Source organism: Asterias rubens, chromosome 16, assembly GCF_902459465.1.
Source record: "Asterias rubens chromosome 16, eAstRub1.3, whole genome shotgun sequence".
NCBI classification, from domain to species: domain Eukaryota; kingdom Metazoa; phylum Echinodermata; class Asteroidea; order Forcipulatida; family Asteriidae; genus Asterias; species Asterias rubens.
The window spans coordinates 5,589,648-5,612,419 of NC_047077.1; the positions used below are offsets into that span (position 1 = coordinate 5,589,648).

At 39.1% G+C, this 22,772-nt stretch overlaps 1 protein-coding gene across 12 annotated transcripts in view; it reads right to left on the reverse strand.

Annotated features, from left to right (window-relative positions):
* Positions 1-224: 224 nt before the first annotated feature.
* Positions 225-22,772, reverse strand: part of LOC117300721 (protein scribble homolog) — a 122,033-nt gene continuing 99,485 nt past the window's right edge. For 8 of the 12 annotated variants that reach the window (XM_033784485.1, XM_033784492.1, XM_033784488.1 and 5 more), the window contains 7 exons: positions 16,427-16,789; positions 12,856-12,961; positions 12,468-12,648; positions 9,434-9,625; positions 7,885-7,979; positions 6,814-6,912; positions 225-4,826 (listed from right to left, as the gene is read on the reverse strand). In XM_033784485.1, coding sequence (XP_033640376.1) covers positions 4,822-4,826; positions 6,814-6,912; positions 7,885-7,979; positions 9,434-9,625; positions 12,468-12,648; positions 12,856-12,961; positions 16,427-16,789 — 1,041 coding nt within the window. In that variant the 3' untranslated portion in view covers positions 225-4,821. Of the gene's footprint in view, positions 4,827-6,813; positions 6,913-7,884; positions 7,980-9,433; positions 9,626-12,467; positions 12,649-12,855; positions 12,962-16,426; positions 16,790-20,274; positions 20,407-22,772 lie in introns of all 12 variants that reach the window. The other 4 variants (XM_033784495.1, XM_033784493.1, XM_033784494.1 and 1 more) reach the window with 3 other exon arrangements.

The window sequence follows — 22,772 nt, forward strand, 5'->3', positions numbered from 1 at the left end:
CCATCGGATCCCCGGCCGAGTCTTCCGGTGGGATGTGGAGCTTATCTTGTGGGGCGGAATGGGCCGGGGGTGGGGTGCCAGAGGCCAACTGAGCATGCCCGACAATCTGTTGACAGTCTACAACAAAACTAAACTTACCCACTTCAGAAGTCAACACATTCCATGCACTAATTTAAAGCCAACCAGTTCCACACTAGTAATAAATGCACGCCAGACACCACCAGTTTAGTCTCCAATGCTATATATTATTTAATCAATGTCTGAAAAGAAGAACATATGGATCACAAACTAAAACGGAATACAGCTCGTTTATAATTACATGTTTGTTATTTACAAATGTAAAGAATTTAAATAAAGTCACTGAAGCAAACCCAGTTTGACTTTTCTTTGCCCCGAAATGCTGTGGAATATCTAATATTAAAATTGATTTTAGTTACTGATGACATATGATTTCAAATCAAAATGCTGATTGGGATTTTTTCTGCATGTACCAAGTTCCAAAGCAGAAAATATTTTGAGGATTGTGGGGGTGTTTGTGCGCGTTTATCAGGGGATTCTTAAGAAAAGGGAGTATTATAGAACGAAAGCAGGACCCCACAATCCCGATCTGTAAGATTGGGTGGGTATGTGTGGGTATCAGGAGGTACGTATAGGAACCAGGGGTATGTGGGTACATGTTTTTTATTGAATAGTTAAGGGGTATTGATGGTATCAAAGGGCACAGAATGGTATGGCTGTGTCCGAAACGACGACTTCGGCTACAGCTACGTCTAGATCAGCGCGTCTACCAGTGTTGAAGAATAGGCAGACGTGCGCGATCTAGCAGTAGCTGTAGCCGAAGTCGCCGTTTCGGACACGGCCTAATGATAGGGCACATGAGCGTATGGGGCTATGGAGGCTTAAGTGTTGTAGACTTAGGCCGTGTCCGAAACGACGACTTCGGCTACAGCTACGGCTAGATCGCGCGCGTCTGCCTATTCTTCAACACTGGTAGACGCGCTGATCTAGACGTAGCTGTAGCCGAAGTCGTCGTTTCGGACACGGCCTTACACAATACTTTCTGGTTCAAAACTCTTGCTGTTTTGTTTGCATTGCTTAAATATGTGTGGCAATTTAGGCATGAGTTTTTGAAGAACACGTTGGAAATTCATGGTCGTCATGGAATAGTTTGGTTTCCCCCTAAACAAAAGACAAAAACAAGTCAATCAAAATATTTCACAGGGAACTTGGTACATGTACATGTAGAAAATGTATGCTACTTGGGCCTGCCCTTCATTGCAAAAATGTTCACAGTTGCACAGAGAAAGTTCACATGAAAAGGGAAGTCGGACATTAAACAAGCACAAATTTACATTTTGTTTTATAAACGAAGGGAAGAAAGCGGAGATATTAATTTGAAAATAATAAAAGACAGAATGGGGATAGGAAATCTCTCTGTGCTACGGCGAAAAAAAGACATTGAAGGGTAGTTCCTGATTTTGTGTATGAAATTCTACACCTGATAGAAATGTTATAAGTTTATGGTTCTTGGACTTGTTAAAACACATGACTTTTATGTTCTCTGAATAAAAATAATACAAATTACATTCCATTTTCCATATCCTTTAAAATGATTTGAAATAAACAAAATTACCCACAAGCAATTTCCTCTTTTAAAAATTACGCACGCAAGCAAACGCAATAGCAAATTATAGTAGGTTTTTTAATATTAAAAAAAAGTATATAGTTGTAACAAAAAGCTTTTAAGGAAGTTCAGCATATAATGCTCTTTTTACAATTTGTTTTCTTTGCTTTTTTTGTTGTTGCTAGAATTGTATTAAAATACACAGTCAGTCTTTTTAAACGACATATTGATGTACAAAATAGGTCAGTTTTGGAATATACACAGGGCTCAAGTCAAGTAACACTTCTTGGTTGAACTTCATCAAGCTGATAAGCATGAAAATATGCTTAGCACAGACATTCTTGCTTAGAATCAATGGGTTACCAGCCAACATGCATATGTAAGTTATTGTAGCGACTGGTGCCCCACCAGTTGTCAGCATTTTCTGCTTAACAGCTTAATGAGGTTTCCCCCTCGATTGAAATACCAGACCTTAATCATGAAGCAGCCATCTTGTCTCTCCCCAATTCAAATCAATATTAACCGTAGTGAGGCTGGGAGGGCCAAATTAGTCTGGTCTGGTGCCTCCTCGGTTGTCAAATAAGAATCTGCATTCATTATTATTGATTGCATACGGGGAACGAGACGTACATGGCCACCGCATGATGTTGGCCTACAGTAAGGCCTAATATAATTACTAAGAATATTCACAATATTTAACACCACATTGTAGAAAAGGCACCAAAAAATACGTAGATTGATGTGTATATATCCATGGCTAAAAATCTCAAATTTGCCCTGAAACGGGTCAACACATATGAAACCACGGTAAAAACCACCTACAAGCTGTATATTGAAAAAAAAAAGACTCTTGACTCTGCGACTAGTCATACCAAGCAACTATTTATTGTAGTGGCACCCCACCTCAACCAGCCCGGCACTTGAGCATGGAATTGCTATCTTGAAACGAGCATCATTAGAAAAATACCCATGGCCAAGTTTCACAGAACCACTGAAATTTAGCTGATTCGGTGATAATTTGCTGAGGAAAAGACCAACCGGGGTGTTGTAACTGCTTTTCCACACTGAACTAGCCAGCAGGACCATTTGGAGGGAACTTTGTCTGGTTATCAAGTGTTTACATTGGTGTTTGGTTAAAAGATTACGGACTCCAAGCAATGATTGAGGCTGGGTTGCTCAGAAATCGTGAAGAGTTTGGAAGGTACCGCTTATCAGAAACATCATCAGAAAAAAAATGATGATGAGAAAAATTGTCACCTTTTTACTTTTAATTTGTACAAGAATTAAGACTATTGATGTGTACTGGGCAGAAACATTGAGGACTAACAAAGGAAAGGGATTTAGGGAGAGGGTTGGAGTCGACGTTGGGTTTGGCGAGGAGGTGGGACAGACAGACAAACGGCAGGGTTTTAAAAGACGCGCTCTTTCATATTCTAAGTATACATTATTACATTATTTACAGGCAAACAACATTGTAGGCAACATTTCGTCAAAAAATATCTTCCCTGTTTTAAAAAAAAAAAATTCAAACTGACTTGATCACTTCCACAAAATAGAAGGAAACAGAACGTGTGTTTTAATGTACAGTTGCTTTGGTATTAAAACATGATCGCTGGTACCTTGCAAAAAGTCATGTAACGGGGCACATGATTGGCTCATTGCAAACACAGATTGGAAAACCAGCCAATCAGGAAAGGTCTTGCTCAGCTTCGCTAAAAATTCTCATGAAGGACTTGTGTAAAGTTGAAGAACAAAATTCAAGCAATTATTAGTTGAAAATTACTAATTCAGAAATAAAAAAATACATGACTGTACAAAATCAAAATGGCTGAATACCCGTTCTTCCACGCAAAGGGAGGAACTAAAACTTCTTAACAATTAATTTATACAGTTGTGTTTTCCATTAATTACCACCTACATTTTTAAACAATCATAAAGAAATCAAAAAAATTAAAAACGAACTCCCAGTTTTTGGCAAGTTTGATTGGGAATTAGAAAGATTAAAGTGAGAATATGGATTATGCGAGAAAAAAAAATCTGGACAAACTTTACCATACACATAATACAAAAACCATGCCGGCCCAAGTTGTACTCAATTTGATGGCTCTGCTTACTGTAAGCAAAGAAATCGCCACTTTCGGAAGCAGGGTATTTCACGCTTACAAATAGCATATTTCACAGGTGAGCAGGGAATCATTGCTGGTGTGCGTGCATACTCAACATTACTAGGAATTGTTCGCTTACACAGCTGGCGCAAAACTCAGCGCTCACACAGTAAGCGGAGAATGGTGATAGCAAGCGCAGACTTCAACGATTAACAGAGCCATAATATTAAGCCCTGAATGTCTGTCATATTGGATTTAAAATCTCTGCAGATTTTTCAAGTTGAAGTCAGGAGTTTTACCGAGGCTGGGTTGGAAAATAGTCTGATACCTCGACATGAAATGATCATTTCAGCTGTTATTGTGGATGCTGAACATAGGGTACCTGACATACATGTAGACAAAATGGTAGCTCAACCGACTCCCCTCGTGAAGCTACCAAACCCAATGAGGCCTGTGCAGCTATTAAAAAAACTTTTGATTGCTTTTTATCCAGTTAAAAAACTCTTTATATGAACCTGCAAAAAATATTTACTCATTATTCTGTTTTAAAAAACGGTTTAAAAACTGGAAATATTGGAGTGGTTAAAAATGTAAAACCTCAATTATGAGTTTGGAGAATATCACATAGGTTAAATTGATGGAGATTTTGTTCAGAATATTTTGTAAAAATTCTAAAAACACAATATAGGGATTAATTCTCAGGTTCTGATATCACCTGCTCTTTGGAGTTTGCGATCCAATCTCAAACTTTCATTCATAAAGACATCACAATCATCAAATGGAAAGTACAAACAAAACAATGGAACAAAAAATAATAATAATAATCCCAAACAACCGTTAAAAATTCTCCCCAAACAGGAAGATAAAAACTACATTTAAAAAAATATTACAGTTCAAAGATCTGTGGCTCAACAAGTTCCCATATCACTTTTACAGATAAAAATATTGTTTCCACGGTTGTTCTGAAGAAGTTCTGCGGATTTACATCGATTGGAACATTCAATTTTCCTTCAGGGGGGTGAACGTTGGGGCTCGCGATGTGAGAGAAGTTACCCAGGCTGGTTGGTTTCCTTTAAATGTTTATCTGCGAGTTCAGTCTGTGCAACAACAAAACAAATATAAAAGTTATATGAGGAAGCAAGAATCAAGTTGGACTTTGATATTTTTTATCACTAGACACTAAGTACTACATTTATAACATATCTCATTTTAATGGCCATAAACTTTGTTATTTTTGAAGAACCATATCGTGTACACAAAACTCCATCCTTGTTGGGACCACAAAGGTCATGTATGTTGGAATAATAATAATAATAATAATAATAATAATAATAATAATAATAATAATAATAATAATAATAATAATAATAATAATAATAATAATAATAATAATAATAATAATAATAATAATTGTGGCTTCTTATATAGCGCATGTGTCCGTCACTCGCTGACGCTCCTGGTGCTGTAATATACAGTATTTCCTGCAAGATTTGGGGCTATGTTTTTGAATTATGAGACCTAATCCTAATAGCACCATGTAATGTTTTTACAACTGACTCAACTGAAGGTGCTGTGGCGCAATTTGCTGCCGATCAGAACAGAAACACCGGAAAACCCCTTCTCTTTTCGATAAGTGCACTGGGTTCTTTTACATGTGTTACATAACACATGGGACCAACGGCTTAATGTCCCATCTGAAGGACTAAGCAATGGTTAAGTGTCTTGCTTAGGGACACAATTGTCACGGATGGGGATTCAAACCCACACTCTGCTGATCAGAAACACCAGAGTTTGAATTCGGTGCTCTTAACCGCTCAGCCACGACCTTTGCACACGAGAATCGCACAGTATATTCGGATACAACCTAATATGAATGGTCATCACGGTCCAGTGGTTAGAATGAAGGACTTGCAACTACAAGGTTGTGGGTTCGAATCCCCCAAGCTAGCCGCTAATTTCTAAATGAGTAGAATAAGAATTGTGGTCTAGTTACTGAATCGTAATCTCTTGATTGGTACAATTCATAATCATAGGCGTTAAACCAATGTTTGCATGAGAGAGATTGCATGTTGCAAGGCATGGGAAGATCATCTAAACGAACAACCAAGTCATTCTCAAACTGAAACAGCACCTCGTGGAAGTGTCGTGGCCGAGCGGTTAAGAGCACTGAGTTCAAACTCTGGTGTTTCTGATCAGCAGAGTGTGGGTTCGAATCCTTAGACATGGTGCTATGTTAAAGGAGTAGATCTCATAATTCAAAAACCTAGTCCCACATACCTTGCAGGAAATACTGTTTGTTTCAGCGCTTTGAGACGCCCTGCGGGTGTATACATGTAAAGTGCTATATTAATATCGACTATTATTATTATTATTATTTATTTGTTGATCTACTATCCCTGCCTGTCACAGCAAAATTTACAAAAGCAATTTACCTTTTTCCCTGCATGTTGGCTAGCACGTTAATTACACTTGATATTTCACTTTGAAATTTCGATATATTTTATTACTGTTGAATAATGTGCCATTCAACTTTTCATAATTTAACTTGTTGTTATTTGTTTTCAACTGTATGCTTAAACACTGGGCACTATTGGTACTTGTCAAAGACCAGTCTTCTCACTTGGTGTATCTCAACATATGCATAAAATAACAAACCTGTGAACATTTGAGCTCAAATGGTCGTCAAAGTTGCGAGATAATAATGAAAGAAAAAACAAACTTGTCACATGAAGTTGTGTGCTTTAAGATGCTTGATTTCGAGACCTCAAAATCTAATTCTGAGGTCTTGAAAACAAATTCGTGGAAAATTACTTCTTTCTCGAAAACTACATTACTTCAGAGGGAGCCGTTTCTCACGATGTTTTATACTATCAACAGCTCCCCATTACTCGTTACCAGGTAAGTTTACATGCTTATAATTATTTTGAGTAATTACCAATAGTGTCCAGCCTTTTAATTGTCGTTGTTAACATGACAAACAAATGTGCATTGAATAGAAAACAAATGCTTTATCATCATTCGCTATTCACTGAGTGTGTTCGACCATGGGAAAACCGAGATGCCAGCTCCAGCTTTCCTACTTACCTCCTCCATTCTCATCATCCATGAATTGCAACTCAGCTTCTAAAGGAGACACTTTAACAGCGGGATTCTCACCATTCTCAGCAGGCTTGTTGTTTCCATCTATTAAACAAGTAGAATAAGATGGATATGATTTAGTGTACATACATGTTGAATTTGCATCAGGGATATAAAGAAAATCTGCTGTGTAGTAAGCATTGCCAGAGTCCTGTGAACAATTCATAGGCGTACTATATTACTCATGTAGGATTTGAACCCACAGCCACTATGGGCATTTTGATAGTAAGCAGCTTGCGGCCGCTATGGTCTCTAAAAGGGTTGAATCATTTTCTGTGCCCACCCAAAGTACTTTTTTAAAAAAGCTTCTTGAGTACTAACTTTCCCTTTGTAAATATCAGTGCCACAATTGTTGGTGCTAAAAAAACCCTGGTGGTTTGGGGAAAGCTTTTCCGTGGTTGCATCAGAGATGGCAAACACCCATCCACCTGAAATAATCTGTGGCACAATGGTACTGCGCTTCGAATCCAAGATGGCGCAGGTTTCAGCTTTAGTACTATAGATAATAGACCTTTCCTTTGCAACGTCACAGCCCGAGTTTTTGCCAACCCAAATTGGAAAACTATGGAAAGCCATAAATACTAATCAAAAACAGATCGCTAATGTTTGCAACAGTGTTACAAAAACATTCAAACATTGTGTTCATATGTTGAAAACAAAACAACTAATTATGTGAGGTATTTTGTTAATATAATTGAAAGTTTGCAGAAAGTGTTGAATTTGGTTTAAACATCTGTTAAAACGATTGAGTGTTTCACTAACAATCGGTCGTCCATGCCAACCAAGGTGGTTTGTTTATCAACAAAAGAAAGGTCTATTGACCCAATTCACCTGACATCATCATCAGAATAATCTTAGATGCGCCACACTGGTGGGCAATGTCACTGTGTGTCAAACAGTGAAGTGCGCATTTTAGGCGAAGCAGCGTTTACTTGTAAACCTATCGGCCACCAAAATGGTAAGCGTGGCACAGTTGACTAGTGTGACGTGCGTGCAAGGGGTCAATAAAATACTTACTGCTAAGGGCGTTGATATGGAGACCATCTTCAGCATCTTTGACTTGAGTTAGCACCATCTGAGCTCTTAATGCGTCATCATCCAATGACTTCATCCTGATAGGGGGTTCAGGGTAAAAAAAACAGATGAACTAAAAACAGGTGTAGGTAAACCTTTATCACGGAGCGGCCATCTTGGTTTATCTCCCCCATTCAACCCAGTGTAACCGAACCAAGGCTGGGTGGAGAAATAGTCTGGTCCCTCTATATGAAATGATGACTTGTATCATCATTGTGAATGGTTATACAGGGTACCTGATAAAGATAGCCAACATAATGATAAAGGTGTAGGTATGAAACAAGTTCTGATTCCAAAAAATATTATTTATTGATAACATTTTGATTCACTATCTAAAGTCAGTAACCCCAAAACCAAAGCATAAAAATTGGCAGATTCTCACTGCAGCAATATTTCAAAGCAAAAAACACACAAGGCATAAAGTATTGGATAAGCAACAGCTGAGGCCAATTTCAGAGAGCAGCTCAAGCAGAAAATATTGCTAAGCAAAAATGAGCATGATACCAGTCACAGATGGTATATGTGACATGGTAGTTTGGCTGGTAACGCTATCCAGGTAAGCAGGATTCTATTGTGCTTAGCTGCTTCTTGTGCTTTGATCCGGTTACCAGCCAAAAACTATGTCAGTGATAGTTTCTGCCATTTCCAAACAAATGGCGTAAGCAACTTTGTTTTCTGCTAAGCAGCTTTGTGAAAATGGTCCCAGCTGGTGAAGGTCACAGCACACAGTTCCCATGTCCACCTCAAGAAATGCTAAGTCAGGAAAGTTTTTGCTAAGCTATAATGGAATGTACAGCAGGAATTTTGAGACTCTCGTGGTTGAAAGCATGAAAGAGTGCGAGTAATCTTTAAAGTTTTTTACCCAACTTTAATCAATGAGTTGATTTCTTTGTGGTGTTTTGAACATTATTATTTAATTTTTTTTCGATTGACAATGTTATTGATATTGTTATTGATCACTTTCTTATTGTATCATTATCAATACTGGTTATCAATATTCATTACTGTACAAGTTTTTTTTTTTTTTTTTATCAGTGCTTAGTATCAGAATTGATTTATTCTGACAGTATTTTAAACAGTGTCAAATATGATTAAAATTTATTCAATATTATATCAATATTATTTTGCCCATTTCCTTATCAGTATTGATCAGCACCAAAGCATAACCCTCGAGCAATATCACATCAATTTCAAACAAAAAATAGATTTCAATCAATATTAATACCAATACCAATAATGATCAATATCAAATACATTACCAAAACCCAAAACAATCAAAATCAAAATCAATATCAAAATCAGTATCATTTTCATATCAAAATCAATATCAATCAATACCAAAATCAATTAATACCAGTATCAATATCAATCAATAGTTTTCTTACAGTATCTCTAGGAAAAAAAGAAGGGGGAATTTTTCTAAATGATTTCTTGGGGGACATGTTTGTTTCGTTTGAAGGGAAAGGAGGGAGGGGCAGGGAATGGTCCCTACCTGGCTGCCCTCCATGCTGCCCGCTTCTCCGCCTCCTTGGACCTGAGCTCGGCCGGGGAGAGGCTTTTTTCGAGCCCGTCCTCTTGGTTGACGTCGGGGCTAACGTGACCCTCAGTCTTTAATTTCTCATAGTATCTTCGCTCGGCTTTTGCCGTTCTAATTTCAGAGGGTAGCCCGGCTATGGGGCTGATGCTGCAAGGAGAACAGCACGTTTGTGGTGGTAAGTGGTTTTGAATCGGAGTTTGTCAGTTAATTGGATTTTCAAACACTGAAGGACAGGACAGGACAAGTGCATGACCTTTCAACTTTGACCCGACTTCAAACAGTACTTTAAGACATTTGGTGCAACAGAAGAAGTAGATAAAGGGGGGGGGTTCTGTGGTGAAAGTCTTGTGCATTGGATACATAGATCCTTCTCGAAATCACGGCTTGGGCGTGGGCTTGGTCTTAGGCTCTGTTAATTATTTACAGAAAAATATTGCATCCTTTCCAGGTGATCCCCTGCCGCTTCACAGGTTGGGTGTAATCCGTGGCTATCGGCAGCTAACGGTTATACGGCTTATGACTGGCAGCCCTGTACAAAGATTTTGACTAATAAGGAGACTGCTAACATAGGGCTAGAAAGCTCAGTTGGAAGAGCGCCGGTACGTTATTCTGGAATCTTTTGGTTCAACTACCCTGCTCCAGTTAATTTTTCTTTGTTAAACCCAAATCAATTCAAACTTACCAGTCAGTTTCCCTTGTGGTTGATTATTTGATAAGTTGTAGCCTACAACTTAGGTACTTTACGTAGACAGAGCTTAAGCCAGAGCCCAAGCTAAAGCCGTGGTTTTAAAAAGGCCAAAATACTCTCAAATGTTGGAGTTTTGATGATAGTGGTGTTATGAAGTGTCATACTACAGGAGTAACTACAAGTACACTGTGAACATGTCTCAAGTGATAACTAACATGTGTAATGTAGCCCTTTAGCGACCATTCAAACTGCAAGAAGCTTTTACAGATTTGCCCAAAATGGCTAAAAATGTCTGCAAGATCTGATTTACTACCACTCGACCGAAAAGGTCAAAGGAGAGAACATGATCCGAGTAGCCCATGTTAACACTATCTAAATTTCTACAAAAAAAAATACAAACAACTTTTGTGTTTCAAAATCTTGCCAAAAGTTTTTTTTTAAAACATTGTGTCAAAAATCAGCCATTGTAATTTGCACACATCCAACAGAATGGTGACTTGGAAAGGAGAAGGAACGTTAAGTTTTAGATGTCCGAAAAAAAAAACTCAAATTGGGGAAAACCCCACAATCAGGTCCTAAAAGGCAATTGGAACCCAATCCACATGCAAGGCTCCCGTCCGAGGTAGATTCAAACCTGGGCCCACAGATGTGAAAGGCAGGGAAATATGGAGTGCGTTTTGGCGACCCCCAACCAAAGACTGTTTCTGACGTCATAACCAAAACGGTAACCGAGCTCACAACTCGGTTATCGTTCAGTCTGAACAGCAGAACCAAACGACCAACAACCGAAACAGTTTTTGGTTGGGGTCGCCAAAACGCACTCATGGTGATAATAATTCAGAGGATAGAAATGGTCTCTAAAGGGCTATGATGCAACTGGAAATATCAGAGTTTTTAAGAGTATACATGTATGTAAGAGTTTTTTCAAAGTTTCGTACATGAAACTACATGTATTGTTTCATTCCTTGTAAAAAAAAAAAGATTCTCAAGTGTTACGTCAATTTATAAAATTCACATCGACAATTAAAATATAAAGAGATGACATTTTTTTTCAATGAGTAAAGTCGACAAAAGTCATAAGGAAAGGGTTAAATTTCAACTTTCAACCTTGATTAGTCGCTCAGCAATGATTGCTTTGAACCACCTGCTTTCACACAATTAAACATTTTGCAATTTGTGTTAATTGACCAATAACCTTTTCAGCGTTCACACAGCAAAAACTCAGCATTAAAATTGTCAAGCCGGTTAAAATACAAAGGTAAGTTGACGGGCTACATTGCTTCGACTGTTTTGATAACGTAGAGCAGTGGTAAAGTCAGCAAAGCTATTATGCTTCCTTTGTTTACTTCTTGCGCCTTTGATTCAAAAGAGTAAATCTGGGCTCTTTGAATTAAAGGAACACTTTGCCTTGGATCGGCCGAGTTTGCCCTTTGAAAAGCGTCTGTAACCGTTTGTTATAAAATGCATATGATTAGAAATATATTTTAAACGTAGAATATAATTAGCCACACAAATTTTTCTCGAAATTGCATGGTTTTCCTTTAACTTTGCAAACTAACACAGTCGGCCATTTATGGGAGTCAAAAATTGGACTTGTTTTATAACAAAAAGTTACAAATGCTTTTTAAAGACCAACTCGACCAATCCAAGGCAACGTGTTCCTTTAAGATAGGGTAAAGCATTAGTGAAGGCACCAAAGCTATTGTGTCAAGATAAGGTACAGCAATGGCAAAGTCAGTAAAAACTTATGTGCCTTAAATGTGTACTGTCTTAGAATTTAGATAAGGTAAAGCAACACAGAAGTCAGCCAAACTGCTTTGCCTGTACCCAAATTCATGAATCAAGCAAAAAATCTGCAGTTAAGAAAACAGGGAATTCTAAGCTTGTATCAAGTGTATTTCACGGGTTAGCAGAAATTTGTTGACTTGTGCACGAGCGCGCGTACTTCACGTTATTATGCATTCTTAGCTTTCACAGCTAGGGCAGAAATATGGCGCTTGCACAGTAAGCAGACAATGGTGATTTCAAGTGCAAAATTCGGAAGTAAGCAGAGCCATGTATTAGGGCCCAGATTTGGTTACTCTAATTGAATCAAGATAAGGTACAGCACTGGAAGGGTCAGTCAAACTTACGACATAATATGTGTACAATCTTTGAATCAATGATACAGCAATGGTGAAGCCAGCAAAAATAATGAGCCTGATATTTCTAGTTTCTTTGAATCAAGACAAGGTACAACATTTCAAAGTTTGGTTAGGAAAACCTGAGGTGATTCTACAAAGAAATCGAGTCATCACTTACCTGGGACTGGTGACGTTGAATATATCGTCTGACCTCGTCTGTTTGGAAGGGGTAGTTTCTATGGTGATATTACGTGAATAATTCATGATCTCCTCCTCGGTCATGGACTGCATCTTACGGTCCTCATCTTCTTTGATCTTCTGAAGGTCTTGGTCGCTGACGAGGTTGACTTTCTTACCCGCTGCGGACGATCAAAATGGGGGAAACGATAATGAGACGAGAGACTGGTCGTTTTTGTAAAAACAAATCATGTGTGCACATCGAAAACGAAACTGAATGCATTAATAGCTGAAAAGAAACCCTTTGGATGTTTTTGGTGAAATTGGCTGGGAAAACCAGTAATATTACATTTTTTAGAGGAAACAAGACTGATAAAAGCTTGACTGACCTTGTTTGGGCGTCGAGTGAGCTTGCTCATCGGCCTTCTGCTCAAACCGCTTCCATTTGTCCTTGAATGCCATTCGTTCTGGGCCTGTTGCGTTATTCATCAGTGGCTAGAGGATGCAAATCAGGGTAAACAATACAATACATTATTATTCATATTCTATTGAAAGTGTATCTTGTGTTTTTTTTTATTTTGAAGTTGAAACTGGTAGACAATGTTCACCTTTTACCTGTAAATGCTGATGCATTCAATTCGTATGAATTCATACTATTTTTGACCATGTGAGGGCATGAAAATGCAAAATAAATTGAACAAACTTTTTTCCCCGTAAATTCTTTTCCTAATTTTGGATATTGAGGCAAGGTAACAACAACCAGGCAGTCAAAATAAAATAAAACAAAAAACTGTAATTGTGTTGAGATGAAATTTGCAAAATTAGTGAGGAAAGCACCCCCATACAGTCAAAATGAACTAAATTGAATCAAATAGATTAAAGGCAGTGGCAATATTGGTAATTTACTAAAAATAATTATTAGCACAAAACCTTTCTTGGTAATGAGTAATGGGGAGAGGTTGATAGTATAAAACATTGTGAGAAACGGCCCCAACTTTCGAGAAAGAAGTAATTTTCCACGAATTTGATTTCGAGACCTCAAGTTTAGAATTTGAGGTCTTGAAATCAAGCATCTCAAAGCACAAAACTTTGTGTGACAAGGGTGTTTTTTCTTTCATAGTTATCTCGCAACTCCGACCACCAATTGAGCTCACATTTTCACAGGTTTGTTATTTTATGCATATGTTGAGATACACCATGTAAGAAGACTGGTCTTTGACAATTACCAATAGTGTCCAGTGCCTTAGTAACAAACAAAACACTGTGGATAATCTCATGTCACATTTTTGTATGTATCTATGGTTTGATGATACGAACGCCAAAATGGCGAGTATTTTGTGAACATTCCATGCTATTCATGAAGAAGCTTTGCAGAGAACGATTTTCCTTGCACAGCAGAGAAAAATTCTACACAAATTGTCACGGCTGCAACTCAAAAAACATCATTTGCTACTTAATAATTAGCATTTAATCCGCACAAAATATATTTAGTATACATGTATATTTTGCTACACAAATTTGCTGGTTGAAATCGTTCCCTGCTTTGGAAAGCAGTTAATGCATGAAATGATGAAAGAAACCTGAGATGGGTGACAACTGATACCCTGGTTGGGGTAGAAGGGGCTCAATCAAGTATATCCCGACAGGGATAGCTTTGATAAATATAACTCAGTCAACCTTACCAACAAGGGGAAAAAAAGGTCCAAGCACAGAAATAGAGACGGCAACTTTTTTAAGTAGTTTACTTTAAATCTTAAATGTAGGGTCATAGATTGGTTTTTGTTGACAGGTACAATATCATGTCAAAGTTTCAGCTGAATCAATGTTAGAAAACATGTAATGTAAAACCCATCCTTTAGGAGGTGAAAACAGGTACCAACAGTATCTCTGGCGACAGCATTCACAAACGGACACCAACCCAGATTAAAATGTTTAGAGGTGAAAAATTTTATGATCAGTACTTTTTTAAGTTTTATATATATAAGAACTAGAGGGCGCACTGGCCTATATATGCGACCCGGCATGCGCGCAGGCGGCTATTTTCTAAGTTGACAAAACTGGCATCCCACAGCGTGTGTTTGTGCGGCCATTTTGTAAGTTGAGCAAAACAGCATCGCGTAGCATTCAATAAACACAAACTCCAACGTGTGTTTCATGTTCAAGGCGCGTGCAGAATGGCGCGCGCGTGTCTCCTTGCGGTCCCGTGGCGTTTGTGCAAGCAGCATCACCGGCCCTCTAGTTCTTATATATAACTCTATGGTTTTTACCAATCTATGACCCTACCTTCAAGTGGTAAAGAGAACAAGTTGTCAACAACAAATTGAACTAAACACCAGCTATACAACTACAGGGAACAATCCACTAATACAATTTTCAGTTGAATCATTCAATGATTGTTTGCGAAATGGAAAAACTAAAAATTAACAATGCACAGAGCATATCACCAACAACTGGACAACGACAACTATCCACTCATATAATTGTGTGGATAGGTACACATCAACAAACAAAAACCAACATGAAACACAACAAAAACCAATGTGTCTATCAGCAACCACCAACACATTTTTCAACAGATACCACTAAATCTGCTGGTGGATTTTAGCGCATCAACAAACAAAAACCAACATGAAAATAAACAAAAACTAATCTGTGTATCAGCAAACATCAACACATCTATCAACAGATACCTTTAAATCTGCTAATAGAGTTGTGTGGATGTGTAACAATGCACAGAGCTTATCACCAACAACTTAAAGCCATTGGCCACTTTCGGTAAACAGTATTGTCCAAGGCCCACACTTCGTGTACCACAACATATAAAATAACAAACCTGTGAAAATTTAGGCTCAATCAGTCATCCGAGTTGGGAGAAAAAAACGGGAAAACCAACCCTTGTTTCCCCACGTTTCGCCGTGTCATGACATGTGTTTAAAATGAATCCGTAATTCTCGCTATCGAGAATTGATATTATTTTAATGTTTTCTCAAAAAGTAAAGCATTTCATGGAATGATATTTCAAGATAAGTCTTTCACCATTATCTTCTGTAAACCCTGTAAATTATTTGTAAATCTGTGAACTTTTAATTTTTTTCCTGTACCGAAATAGTGTATAGTGGCTTTAAACAACAAAAACTATCCACTCATATAATTGTGTGGATACATACACATCAACAAACCAAAACCAACATGAAAATCAACAAAAAACATAATGTGTACAGCAACCACTAACACATTTATAAACAGATTCCACTAAATTGGTTAAAGAATACTAACGACTTATATCAACATCATCAGATAAGACTTGTTATATCAACAAACACCAAAGTATAAGTAGGAATATCAACAAGTAAATATCCACAAGGTATGATATCAACATGCAAAATATAAAACATCAACAAATCTCAACTAAATTCACTTAAAAGTCAGGAAGGTATCAACAAGGGACTAGAAATAGTATCAACTTATCAACAAAATAAGAAGAACTTCAAGTCAACACAAATCAACCAAAGATCCACCAAACATTCACAAAATCAGTGTACAATTCTTGCATTTATTTATTTAGATTTCTATTAAGCTGAGGATGATTAATAATGCATCCACTGATTCTAAACTCTGATCAACAATTTTTGTTTAAATGTGTGAAAGGTCAACTACTTCAAATCAGTGTACAATTCTTTAAAAGATTCACAAAGTTCTATACAAGCTGCGGATAGTTCATAATGCATCAACCGATATTCCACACAGTTCAACCAATTTAAAAAAAAATGTTTGTGAAAGATCAACTACTAGAACTCTGAACATAAACAACAATATCAACAAAAGGGCATGCAACCAAATACACCAACGTCATCAACACCAAGAAAGTTAAACTGCATCAACACCAACTTTTGAAAATAAATAAAAGCGTCCACAAGGAAAAGAAAAAACACCAACTATCCACCAATTACAAAATGGCACCTTAGCTGATTTGACCGGCGATAAGATTTCGGGCGACATCAGCGGACTTGGCGTCCCCGCCGACGATCGACTTGAGGTGCTACCCGTGGACAATCGAGCCACCCTGAGGGCCTCCTTGCGAGCCTGTTTGGCCGCTTTCAACTTCTCCACCTCCTCCTTCTCCTCTTCTGTTGGAGGGCGGCTAGGGGGCTTAGGGGGGTCCCGGTCGTCCCATCTGGGCTTAGGGGGGTCCCGGTCATCCCATTTGGGCGTAGGGGGATCCCGGTCATCCCATTTGGGCTTAGGGGGATCCCGGTCATCCCATCTGGGCTTAGGGGGATCCCGTGGTTTTGGGGCGACGGGAGGGGGAGCCTTTCTAACAGGCTGGGAAAATCCATTTTGGAAGAGGGGTGACAGTGATAAATGAGGAAATAGAGATGTCGGGAATGTTAACCCAATTGAGGTCAAGGAAGTACATGTATTAGCATCATTTTTGAAAAACTTGACATGTTGGATAAAAATCAAGAGTAAAATATTTCCCTTTCTTATTATAGTCAAACTCCTAAACCCTGTGATTAAACACAATGATACCTACTCTGGAAGCTCCTACTAAGCTCATTGACTTAATAGACCATAGCTTTCCTATCATACCACTTGCAAAATCAAAAAACTGTAAACAAATTTATAGGAATTGGACTTGAACAAGTAACCTCCTAAGATCTTGCTGGAAATCTTCCACTGAACACATGTACATAATCCCACCATGGCACTTCCCAGGTTGTGTCTAAAGCTGTGTTCGCATTGGACTTAAAATAGGTAAATTACCGCCACAAATTGTTAACTTACCGATATTAAATCCAAGTGCGAACAGCCAGTAATGGGGTGGTAAGTTACCGCCACGGTGCTGTTAACTTAACAGGCCAATTTGAGCCCCGGTAACTTAACAATGTCCAATGGGAATGCACCACTCCGGTAACTTAACAATGCTGTCACGTGACTTCTATCTAATAATGTTGAAGAGCCATGAGCGTCACTGCGTGACGGACCTGAGGGCTATATAAGTAGCCACTATTATTGTCTAAAAAATATGCTGATGTTTGAACCACTGCATGCAATACGCGCTGCTCCCGAAATGCAGGTTAAAAGCATAGCTGCGTTTCCATTGCGTGTACGCAGTGCGCAGAGCCCTAGCCTGAGCCGAAGCCCAAGCCGAGGCTTGAGAAAGACCCATGTTAAGTTACCGGACACAAATTAATCCAAGTGCGAACAGCTGTTAACTTCCCGGGCTGGTAAGTTCACTTACCGGGCCGATAAGTATACCAGACCCAAAAGTCTAATGCAAACACGGCTTTACAAACTATCTACAAAAGCCACTCAAGGTAGCCGGTTACAAGAGATGTGCAACATAAGAGAAGACTCAGGCAAGCTAAAGGTAGTAACTACTTGGCTACGAGAGAAATGTTATGTCAGAAATAATGGTTAATACATGAGTGTACATGTACATAGGTACATGTACATGCGAGCGAATGAAGGCTCAACACTACGAAGGCAAGAAGAGATCTGTGGAGAAAGAAATAAGCTTTTGGAGAGACAAGAAAATGAAGGGCTTGAAGTTTTGTGGTACCAGTGTGAATTGCAAAGTACAGATGAGCTATTTTATAGAGATGCTTACCGAAATTCTCTGATAAGCAAAAATAAGTAGGGAATCAGTGAAGTTCAATGAGCACCCCATAGGCTTTGGCTTGTTAACCTATACATTCTAAGCAAAAGTACATGGTAAGAATTTTCAACTTGTTGAGTAGTTGCTCATTGCGACCTGGGCTAAAATTGGTAAAGCTCTTAGCCAGAAAATGCAGCTCCATAAGCAGGGCACCAGTCACTGTAATTTAAATCTAATATCATTTTAACTAGTGAACTTTTATGGCTAAGCAATAGTTTTCTGTGCTTAGCAAATTGTTGTTCTTACCAGCATTATGAGGTCGGTTGTGTTTCCTCAATAAGTACTTCAAACAAACCACGATATTTTGTTGACAAGATTTCCACACTGCTACCACAAAACTGGGATGGACATTTTGATCATGCAAGAAGAGAGATGAAGAATTTGTTTATAATGTAGTTAAGTAAACATAAACAAAGAGAATGAATGACAGAATGAAGCCGTGTCCAAAGTGAAAGACTGTTGCTACTGCAGCTCGCCGAAAATGAGAACTCCTAGAATTGTTGATTTTCAAAAGGTTGTTAAAGGTTTGTAAAATAGCTTAATGACAACAAGAATATGCAGTTCTTTTATAGCGCTTTATCACATCGGAAGGTGTCTTAATTTGTGTCTACATGGTATGCGGAGCTACATGTATCTTCAGAAAATCTTATTAACATAGCACCGTGTAATGGTTTACAAGGTGCCGAAGTGCAACCTGCAGCTAACCGTACCAGAAAACACAGGGGGCGCACCCCTTCTCTTAATGATAAACGCACTGGGTTATTACATGCAATATACAACACATGGGTCCTACTAAACTGCGCCAATAAAGAATCTAAACACTTACAAATGGTCAGATTTATCGGAACCTGAAATAGTATAAAAAAAAAGTAATTGTTTGTTTCTATTCACCGTTAATTTCTGCACGTTTTGACACATCTTGTGTTGCGCTACGATGTTGTTTGGTGGATTTATGGACACTTGAGTGGCTTAAGGTCGAATTTCAAAAGTTGCAAAAGCCCCTATTCACCCCAATTCCAAAAGGGAACTCACATAAGCATCACACTCAGACAAAATCAAGACAAAAGACACAGTGAGCTGCAGCTCGCATCGACGTACCGGCTTCTATCAAACCAACGATCCGTCCTCTTTCCTGTTTGGTCGTTTGAGCCATCTTTCCTGTTATCTTGAAACACCTTTCCCTGTCTTACCATTGTTGTATGCCTCCCATCTTTGACCCCTTTGCTTGGTTACTGACAATTATTGGTGAGTATGTTCATCGCAACCGATTTATCCAAAACGCGACCAAAAAAGCATCATTTATAAAAGGCGAGCAAAAGAAACGCCGATCTTACTCGTCACAATACAACGATATAGCTTGTATAGGGGCTTTTGCAACTTTTGAAATTCGACCTTAAGCCACTCAAGTGCGTGTAAATCCACCAAACAACATCGTAGCGCAACACAAGATGTGTCAAAATGTGCAGAAATTAACGGTGACTCGAAATGAATAATTATTTTTTGGCATACTGTTTCAGGTTCCGATATATCTGACCATTTGTAAGTGTTTAGATACTTTATTGGCGCAGTTTATTTTCCCCCCATACTGAAAGACGAAACAGTATATGCTAATGGTCAAGTTTCTTGCTTTAGGATATAGATGTCAAGACTGGGACTCAAACAACACTTTACTGGTCAGATACACCAGACATGCCATGAGCTTGAGAGATATGCGCTTGACCACTCGGGCTAGAGTCCCGGTCTTGGCGCTTGTATCCTTGAGCAAGATACTTCACTGTTTTGCCCTTCCGATGGGAGGTTAAGCTGTAGGTTTCTTGTACTAGGATTGTTGGTGCATGTAAAAGTACCCTGAACACTTACCATGGAAGAGTAGGGGGTTTACCCTGGCAATTCTGCTTCACACAACAAGCAACCTTGTTTACAGGTTTCCTCAGGCTTTGCAAGCTACAGTGATAACGTTTATTTATGAGGACCCTTGGTTTCATTACCAAAAAGCATATAATATTTAAAAAGCATTGTGCTTAGCTTCTTTCTGTGCTTAAGTATCTCCATGAAATTGGGCGCAGGCTCTCTCTTTGGACACAGCATGAGAAGAAGGAAAAAAATAAACAAGAAAAGAAAAAAAGCTTTCTCGGCAGAAAACCGTTACCTGGGGTGATGAAGGCGGACTGGATGTGCTGGAGGAACGGCTAGTGGCGCCACTGGACGTGGAGACCAGCTTGGACCTGCCAGCCTGGTCCTTTGTGGGTCGGGGCGCGACAGGAGGGCCGGATTTCTTTGGCTGTGCCAGGGAAAGAGTAGGTACGTTTGGCAAGAAAACAAAAACAAAAGAAGGGCATGCAACTGTCTTTGCTTTTTTGGGAAGAAAGGGTTTTGAGGAAGGAGTAGCAGGTGACTGGGGAATTTTTTAGGTGGCTGGAGTTAGAGTTAGGAAATAAACAGGTTGCAGGAGATGCATTTACTTTGTGTTTTTTCGACCATGGGATCTGAGAAGATAATACCGTCACAAAACGACAATGTAATAAGATGACCTTCACGTCAACTTCCCAAGAGGGGATACAAACACCAAGCTGGCAGCAGTTAAACTCTCTCTTATACAAACACTGGTTGAACGTCCATGATTATAAATTGCACAAATCGAGAAACTTTGATTCAGTAACTAGATGACAATTCTATATATACTCGGTTTGCGGTAACACCATGTGTGTATCTACTTGCCAGGTAGAGTTTGTTCTTAGAGAACTGTCTTGCTTAATTGTACTACCGCGAGGTAGATTGTTCGGGTGTTCGAGAGACTTCTCAGTTCTGAAAAGAACTGTCCTGCTTATTAACTATTACCTGGGCGGATGGTAAAGAAATAGGCAGGGACTACTACTTTAGCTTATAGGATCGCAATAAACTGTACTTGTTCTAGTCATTGTGAAATCAGCGGTAAGCTTGTAGGATTCAAATGTGGTGTTTCGTAGTTTGTAACAACTGTTTTGTTTGTCACTTAATTAACCAAAGAATGGGAGGAAGGTTTCCAAATTACCTCCCTGCCTCATTTTGGTAATACTTATGTTTGAATGAGCATTGGGAAAGAGCGTAATATGTAGTCAAACTTGTATCTTCTGAAACTCAAGTTTCACAAAAAATTAGTCAGATCCCCTTTTGAGTAAAGGGGAATTTTAACATTTTCTGTCAATGGGTGTACAGATGTCCTGACCAAGATGGGTCACCCGAGTTGAGGGTCTGTGGACGTGAAAGAATACCCATAAAGTTTCCGACGCAACAAATTGTCTTGTTGAGATCCCTTGGTCTCAGGGTGTGATCTTTGTTATGCCACATGCAATGAAGGTGTAGTGTTAAGCTTTGCCATGCAACCATGCTGTTAGTACTCAGAACTTTACACAGATTTTTCACCGCGAGAAGAGTAGCCCCATCTGAATTGGGGTGGGTTACTAGACTGACAATACAATCTAAATCAGATGCCTTATACCTCTATTAATTGGTAATTTATTAAGCCTTTTAGGGGTTCGGGTATTTGGTACTGGAGGGGAAATACAATCCAGGCAGAAATGCTTGGGCAACTTGACAATTAACAAACCCTCCCCCATTCTCCCATTCTCCCACTCAATGTTAATGGAAGCTGGAGCGCAGAACGCAAAAGTAGAGCAAACATTGAAGGGGTGGCCGGGGGGGGCCAATGAGATATAGCCAGGATTGTAGATTGGGATGGCTGTCTGTACAGATATGGACCACCAGTTGCCTTATACATGTATGTTATGTACCTCTATGAAAGTTTTTAATTAATTTAGTCTCCAAGGGGTTGGGGTTGGGTAGGGCTTGTGGGGTTGCGGCATTTCGGTATGATGGGGGTATGGGTAGTGGGAGTAAGGAGGGGGTATGGGTACGTGGGTACGGTGGGGGTATGGCTAATGTGGTACGGGGTGGAATGTTTAAGGGTGGTACAGCTGCTGTACAAGGTGTGGACCATCAGTTGCATTATACCTCTGAAGCCCCCTTCACATGAGAGCAATTTAGCAAGGGTCCCTTGCTTAAATTTAGCATGGTTGTAAAACGTTACAAAATGTTTGTGTGCAAGTTCTCTTGCAATATCTTGTCAAACATTGCTACATTTTACAACCATGCTAAATTAAGCAAGGGTGACCAGTTAAATCGCTAAGTTAGGGTATTTTGGGAGATGTGGGAATTGGGTATTTAGGGCTGTGGGTATTTAATAGGTGGGTTGGGGTATTTAAGAAATAGGGTGGGGTTGGGTACATGTATGTTATTAGGGTAGTGGGATTACAGCAATAATACCAGGTTCACAGCACAACAATTGAAGGCATGAGTTTCCTGCGCCGGGTCAACAAATTTCATTTAAATGTCACCTTGGTTGGGGACCATGGTAGTGGGGTTTGTCTGGGGGGGGGGGGGGGGTTTCTGGTAGAGGTTGCTGGGTTTCCACCACAAGGGGTAAGACGGTTATGCTTGGATCATTGGGTATTACTTTATAGCAACCTGGGGTGGATTGGAGGGGGTGCTATGTACCTCTTGGCATGGATTGGGGTAACATCGCAGTTATAGGTGGATCAAATACATCTACACATTTGAAACCACTTCCAAAAGAATCAGCTTTGGCTAGGGCTCAAATCATTGGCTGAA